Source organism: Diorhabda sublineata, chromosome 3 (genome assembly GCF_026230105.1).
Source record: "Diorhabda sublineata isolate icDioSubl1.1 chromosome 3, icDioSubl1.1, whole genome shotgun sequence".
In the NCBI taxonomy this organism is placed as follows: domain Eukaryota; kingdom Metazoa; phylum Arthropoda; class Insecta; order Coleoptera; family Chrysomelidae; genus Diorhabda; species Diorhabda sublineata.
This window is the reverse complement of record NC_079476.1, coordinates 7992003-7999683: the sequence shown is the minus strand read 5'-3', so window position 1 is coordinate 7999683 and position 7681 is coordinate 7992003. Positions and strand designations below refer to the sequence as shown.

The following is a 7681-nucleotide window of genomic DNA, read 5'->3' as shown; positions in this document are numbered from 1 at the left end:
TTCTTTTAGGTCCGGTTCTATGTCATTCTGGTAGTTTACGACCTACCGGTTTTTGTCGTTTCGCAAGTTTGACCTCCTCGACCTTCCTGCATCCGTTTGACGAGACCAAGCCATTTTAGTGTAGCACTCTTGATCTCTGCTACCGAGCTGGGCTCTCCATACAGGGCGTAAGTCTCAGCGTTAGTACGGATGCGTCATTCTCCTTGATCTTGGATTGAGCCATAGATGCGACGAAGCAGTTTCCTCTCTGACGAGTTGAGTTTCAGTTCGTCTCTAGCACTCATTGCCTAGGTTTCAGAAGCATACATGACAACTGATCTTAGTACTTGTCAAATTTATATAAAATTTTGTCAAACTACATCAGAAACATTGTGAAAACTAACTATATAATCACCATACCAAAGTATGGTCAGCTTCTGAGAAATCACTCTTTCATCAATTCACCCTCGGCAAGTATGGTGTTTTGCAATTAAAACAACTAGTTTTGTTATCATTTTTATTAATAAATACATATAAAAAAATCAAATACATTGCTTATACGAGTATAAAACAGAAAATAAAGGTTCTGAAGGTTTTGGGACAATGCAATGACTGAAACTGTACAAATATCACACTGTATGTACTACTTTGCAAAATTTTGTATGAATATTCTCAACAAGCAGAATGAGTGGAAACAACGATATTTGTTTTTATATTCGACCCTTATACATTAGATATACTCAGCAAATAATATCCAATACGTACAGTTCAGAATAGTAAATAATAGTGGAAAGAAAACCCTAGAAAATCTATCGATATTTATAGCCCTATTTCTTTGTCTTTCGGCAATGTTGACAGTCGACTTTGCTTTACTTCCAGCAAAAGAATTCTCGCTAGTAGGTTTGTCTGAGACACCGGGAGGATTTTTCGGAGCCGGTTTCTTAGGAGCATCTGAATCTCCCAAGACGATATTCACTAGACAGTATTCCATAAGAGCCATAAACACAAATCTAAAATGAAAAATACAGAATTTTTTTACTTATAATTTTATCATAGTACTTACATAGTACAAACGGACATGAATCCATCTACAGCTTTTAAATAGGAAACTGGAGGAAGAGCTGCTTGACTTTTAGCATGTTGAGTCGACAATGTTAATAATGAAGTTACTCCTAAAGTAACTCTTGCTGGAGCTGCCTCTGGTTTTATCCAAAAGGATACCCACTACAAAACACATTGATATTTTCTACCAGCACATTATGGGAAAACCTTGGAATTCTAACAACAAGAATATTTTTCAAGAAATAAATTATTAATATTTAGTCAGTAAAAGCACAAAGTTAGGTTAGGTTAAGTTAACAATATTACTGATTAATTGGTAGAGGTGGTGAAAAACGTCTTGAACAATGACCTTGAAAATAGATGAGAACTAAATGGCAACGATACACAGAATTATTCAAGTGAGAGCTCACTTTTTGACAGTCACAATTTTTACTACAATCCGTCTTGCATTGCACAAAAAATAGTATTAAACAGTTTTTCTGGACCGGGAGTGAAGTTTCAAATTGGCTCCAAATAATTATCTGTCAATTTCCAACCCCATCTTTCTGGGTTCACTTTAAAAAGGGAGTATAAAATATTATTAAACGTTTGGCCAGTAATTTTGCTTATAGAAGCAAGTCCAACTGCACCAGTATTATGACAATTAATTTTATCATCGCCGACGACTCCGCTGGCAATAATTTTTAGAATTATAGGGAAAGGACCATGTAATAAGAGCCACTCCATAAGTTTATTAATATCTTCAATATATGTCTTTACACGAGAATCTCTCGCACCCACATGCTGGTCTATTATGTCCATTATAACATTATCGAGATCTTCCTATCATTCACACACAGAATTCATCGTATGCAAGCTATAAAACCATTTACTAATTACACTTTCTTGTGGACTTCGCCCACGAGCAACACCTCCATCCATAGACTTCGTCATTGATTGTTCAATCACCATATCCATCGAAGTTCCACAATTTAATTCATCATAACGTCTAATAATGAAAAATCCAATAAATCTTTAATAAATACTAGGATCCATCAAGTTCTCTAATTGCATCATATCTTGTAGATATAAAAGCGCAGACTTAAAATCTCCTGATGAATAAAGATAAGGAAGTTTTTCTTTAACGCAATTTAAATGAGCTTGCCAATCTCCCATAGGTTCAGCCCTTATAAATTCCGTTGTAATAGACACCATATGAAAATTTTGTATCCCTAGTTTTGCTGTATGTCCTCGTTCTCTGTACTCCTGTCATTAAACTGATAAAGTAATGCTTCAGCTATTCAATCGCCTTGTTCAATATTATTATAGTAAACATTTTTTTTTCGTTACAAGTTCAATTATATTTGTAAGGTTTTCCTTCACTATCGAGAGCAAGTTCTTTGTATATTATTGAATTGAGGTTTGAAGTAAAAATTGTGTAAAATTCGTCATTATGCTGTCATGCTGGCAAAAACAACGTAATTAACTTATATTTTGTGGGGACTCGTTCTAATACTAATGACTCAATTTGTCAAGACTCTGGATGTGCCCTTGTGCGGATACGATTTCTCGAGCGTTTGCATACAATGGTTGATCAAAAGTAATAATACAATAATCTTTACATCTTCTAAAGTAAAGTTGTGTATATGGTATTGTAGTTACTCGCTGGTTGATTTATAATATCACTTGTTAAATGTTCAATATGACCATAGCAGCCAGGTAGTAATAAATTTTTCCATTTCCCATATAACCATAACATATAAACTTTTTCAAGTGAAAATGTATTATTTTCATAATCAAAATACTACTAAAGCTATTTTGCTATATCCCACTACACATCTGTTTGATAGACTTGTATTGGCACATGAGATTTTTCTTCAAAATGTTGCGCTGAGGGAAGTATGTATGTTCATAATATAGGATGTTCTGCTGTAACTGAACTTTTTCGAGTAATAATGTTAATGATTCCCATGATGTGAAGCGTATTATGACCGTCTAAAGTAAGTACATTTATATCAGCGTTGTTTGCTACATACTGAATAACTGTACCAGTTTTTTGGTGGCAAAATATGCGGTAGACGATGTAGAATTGCTGCTGTCTCATACATTATAGTATCATTATATGAGGCATACAATACGAAAGACGAAAAAATCTGTATAAGACGTTTTGATCCAAATCGTCGATGAAAAAAAAACTGAGAAACGCAATTGCAATCTTATTTGAAATACCTAGGCCGATCAGCAGTTATTATTGAGTGGCTGATAGTTGTACATATTAGTTTCAAATGATCTAATTTTAATCCGGAATATCGCTGTCAATATTTTCAAAAATTCGATTCGGCAGGGGAACATTATCATTATCCATCACTAGATTGAATATCCCCTCGAATAATTGCCGCGGCAGCTTTCAGTATTCTGGATCGTTCTTCGTTCATATTTTGTTTTTTATTTTGATACCAAGCTTTATTAAGAATATATATATATATATAAGAATTTTATCAGCATACTATAGTTGGATTTTTGTCCATATTTTTCAATTCTTGCAATGAAAATTGACAATCATCATTATTTTCAATGTACTGAGATATTTCCTCCATCGCCAAGTTTACTGAATCATCTTCGGGACGACCGATTTTATATCCGGTAAAAAGTCTCAGAAATAAATTATAACAATTGTGGTAGTTAGTTTCACCAGCAACTAACTTAAATTCATGAAGTTTGAAGTCTGCTGATATATTAAGAAAAAAGATTTTATTCTAAAACTTCCAACACAAGTGTGTAATTTGATTAGGTTTGATGTAGATTTTCCACATTAAGTGTTAAATGATATAGAAATCTGATGGTTTTCTACTATTTCCGATTTTAAGAATTTATGTTTTGATAAAATTACAAACTACAGTTTCCCCACACCCTACTATACATATACATTGTCTCCCTGGTTAGGTGAAACGACTCTTAAACGATAAAAAATCTTCGATTCCAATTTCCATTTATTCAGGTTTAGATCTGATTCATGAAGACTAATTCTTAACATAGTTCAAGACTGGAAAAATCAAGTATGCGTCGGAAAACACTTGTTTTTCTAAAGTAAAGTATCTTTTATGTACCAAAAATAAAAACAATGTTCAGGATTAACATCTAGGCGCAATTATAATTTATTTTGTTGAAAAATTCACTCTTACCTCATTACTATTAGCTTGGCAGTGATTAGTGATAATTAAATAAAGTTAAAAACCTCATCTACTTCACCGACTATATCTGGACATTTTTAATACGTTATCAAAATTTTCCAAAAGCTGCCTGTACTTTGTGATATTTCACTGTCATAAACTATTTATTTCGCCTTTCCATATACACAAAAATCCATTTTTGTAAAGTCTGGGGATCTAGCAGGATACCATGATACACTCTCCAAAACCATTTATCATTAAACAGATTGTTTAGCCAATCAGTAATCTTTTTTTGTATAATGATCAAAGCAACTATCGTGTTGATTTAATGTTCGTTCATTAGAGGAAGGTTTCTAGCTAGTATGATACAGCACATCGAACATGCATTTTCGCTCCAATATCGATAGTTTTCTGATGACCTTTAATTTTTCCAGAAAAATATGTTAATTTATGATTTGTTTTCTAATTATTTGCTTCCCTGAAGACAAACAGAACTGCAATCACCTTCCTTGGTTAGTTTCTTCTGAATGTTTACTTTGTATGGTTAAATTTTGTTTACTTCATAAATTCTCTGAGTGATATTTTGGATCTGCATCTATTGAATGTAAGTCAAATAAAATACTTACATCAGTTTCATGTCAAGGTTTTGTATCTTCCTCCTCATAATAAATGTTTTCGGTTTAAAAAATTTATTGATCAATCGTCAAGCAGTACTTTTGTTTATTACAGCATACATATATTTCATTAAACAAAGCAATAACCTTATTTATCGATCTTTGGCCGGCTCCATTGAACCATTGAGTTAAATAAATTTCCCTTATGACGTTATCATATTTAACAATAATTTGAGTTTAATAAAATTGTTTTGACATTTCATTCCAGCAGATTAATAATGTTATGAATTATGGTCTGTGTTACAAATATTAGTCTTAAATTTGGGGAATAAACTTAAAAAAATGATTTTGAAGTATAGAGATCCAAATGTTAACAACTTATACCAATAACTTTTTGTCAAATCTGCCACTCAATAGGCAATTTACTGTGGAGAAAATAGGTTTTTAAAAATTTTTAAGAACTTCATTTCTTAAAACCAATATTATGCTAGAAATTAGTTTCTTACCAAGTAGGGGCTGGATTCTAAGAAATGAAAACTTTAATGGGGAATACCGCATCTTTTACAAGTGTCGTTTTACCCATTCGTGGACACAATGTAGAGTAATCCAATATTATGTAGAGGTAAGTGTTACAAGGGTTGAAAAATGAAAATACTGGTCGTCATCGTTTTGTTGCAGTGACAAAAAAAAGGAATATCCAAAGATAACCAGAAAAAACCTTTTTTATCAGTCTAAATTAATTTTATTAAACACATACCCAATTTCATCTTAGAGCTCTCCTACGTTTTAAAAATGACCCTATGTATTGAAATTGAAATAGTGGGTAATAATGTCAACAGATCTTGACTTTTTTTTAATTTCATTTCAACATATTTGACACTATTTCATTCTGCTCATATAACAATAGATTTGGATTAGGTGATTAACATGAAATTCTATTCAGTGACATTTAATTAATAACATGTAAAAAGGTAACAATTTGAAACAATCTCCTCCAAAGTGCTGCTCTTGTTTAACAAACATTTTTGCTTCATCGTGGTCTTCTCCCAAACGTTTTTCTTTTTATTGGTCCTCAATTTTTGGGAAGCGCTGTAAGTAACAAAGTGATGAGTAATGCGCGTGTGGACAGATGAGACCTCTTTTCGCACATTATTCCGCAAACGTTCCAATACGCGAACCACTTGTTTGAATATTTTTTTCCATCTTTGCACATTTCCAACTGTTTATGAGGTTAAAGGGTGTTCCGATCATCTATTGTTCTTAAATGACTCATTTTCACTTTCAAATTTGTGAAGCGTCTTGTAAATAGTCTTGAAAGTTACTATATCATCGTCATAATCACTTATTTAAGTTGAAATAAAACGTAATGTTTATCGCTCTTTAAAACCATGTTTCATGATGGACACTGTGAAAAGAATCTTAGTGAAGTTGTTACAGTAGCTCAATGACCACCGGAAACTGATTCAAATTCATCACTGATCATATAACTTATGAGGGTTCTAATCATACCTAATAATTAAAATAGATGCAACACGATGGATTGCTGGTATAAATGTTATACCAACATCGTTCACAAGGATCCTTGAAACTACGGCTTCCTTGGATTTTGTCTCGTGGTGCTGGAAATAACCTGCTGTGTACGGCCGTTCAGCGCAGCGGTCAGTTTTTCGGTGACCACAGTAGTAGGAGATAATGTTATGATACTGGGTCGGTGCTGCCCTCCTGAGGTCGACCTGTTCTAGTTTTCCTTGTGACTGGACTTTGTTGTTTGAGGAATTCCGGAGACTCTTGCACGAACTGCATATATACCCTGACTTGCCACAATTTCAACATTTACTCTTTTTCGGCTTCTTGTTAACCATACCTTTTAACAAGTTGATGATCTGGTCCAGTTTTTCCTCGTCACTTTTTTCCTGTATGGTCCTATTCTGCTCATGGCTGCATCATATTCAAGAGTAGCAATAAGTGCATCTACTAAAGTTTTCGGATGGGTTAATCGAAGCATCTTCTGCATATCATAGTCACGTAGGCTATCAATGAATTCCTAGATGCCCAAACATTCCGTAATGTTCTCTGGTGCTGATAGATAAGCAAATCGGACAAATCGGACAATATATACCTCGAACACTTACAAAGCTTCCTCACACTTTGCCTTCAGCTGAGATTTTTAAGAGTTCATGACCATATCACATATCCAACCTCTTCTTTTATTGTTCGAAGTAATCGGTTTCTACAAGAGGTATTATTTGGAGTATATCTAAAGCATCTCCTCGTAGTGCGATAGTTGAGTTCACTGCATTTTTTTTGGACCAATTATTCACTCAAGTGGCTGCCTCAAACTGTTTAACGTAATTGGTCTGATACATCAAACGGTGGGGCTTTGACTCGAGAAAAACTGCCAATGTCTTTTGTCTTAAATTGTGCTTGTGAATTTTATGATAATACATGTTCACTCTCCTTTTTTCTGCTGGAGTATCTGTTCTTAAATTTGCAATATTTTTCTCTAACTCGCTTATCTGACTTGTCATTTCATTTTCGATATCCGAATCAATGGATGAGATTGTTTTTAATGTCAGCGGCAAAGTCAATATCGTTTTCAAATGTCGAAATCTTTTCGCCCATTTTAGTAGAAATATCATTCTTCATTTTAGAAATTGAAGAAATTAATTTACTCCTCACTCTTCTTACTGGACTTTTCAAGCTCGCGATTCTCCAGTTCTGCTTTTGGTTCTATCACTTTCAGTTTACCAAGTCTCTTAGCCATGTTTATATCACTATTTATTCACAATATCCCACTTCTGACACCAATCTAATGCTTTTCTTATTTATTTGAGCTATTTTCTAATGGTGAAGTGAGTTTATTACATTGTCTTTTAC

General features: G+C 33.5%; 1 protein-coding gene across 1 annotated transcript in view; it reads right to left on the bottom strand.

Annotated features, from left to right (window-relative positions):
* Window positions 1–482: 482 nt before the first annotated feature.
* Window positions 483–7681, bottom strand: part of LOC130441253 (glycine receptor subunit alpha-2) — a 32494-nt gene continuing 25295 nt past the window's right edge. The window contains exons 9-10 of the mRNA XM_056774840.1: window positions 1043–1203; window positions 483–989 (exon numbers count right to left, since the gene is read on the bottom strand). Of these exons, the coding sequence (XP_056630818.1) occupies window positions 710–989; window positions 1043–1203 (441 nt within the window). The 3' untranslated portion in view covers window positions 483–709. The remainder of the gene's footprint in view (window positions 990–1042; window positions 1204–7681) is intronic.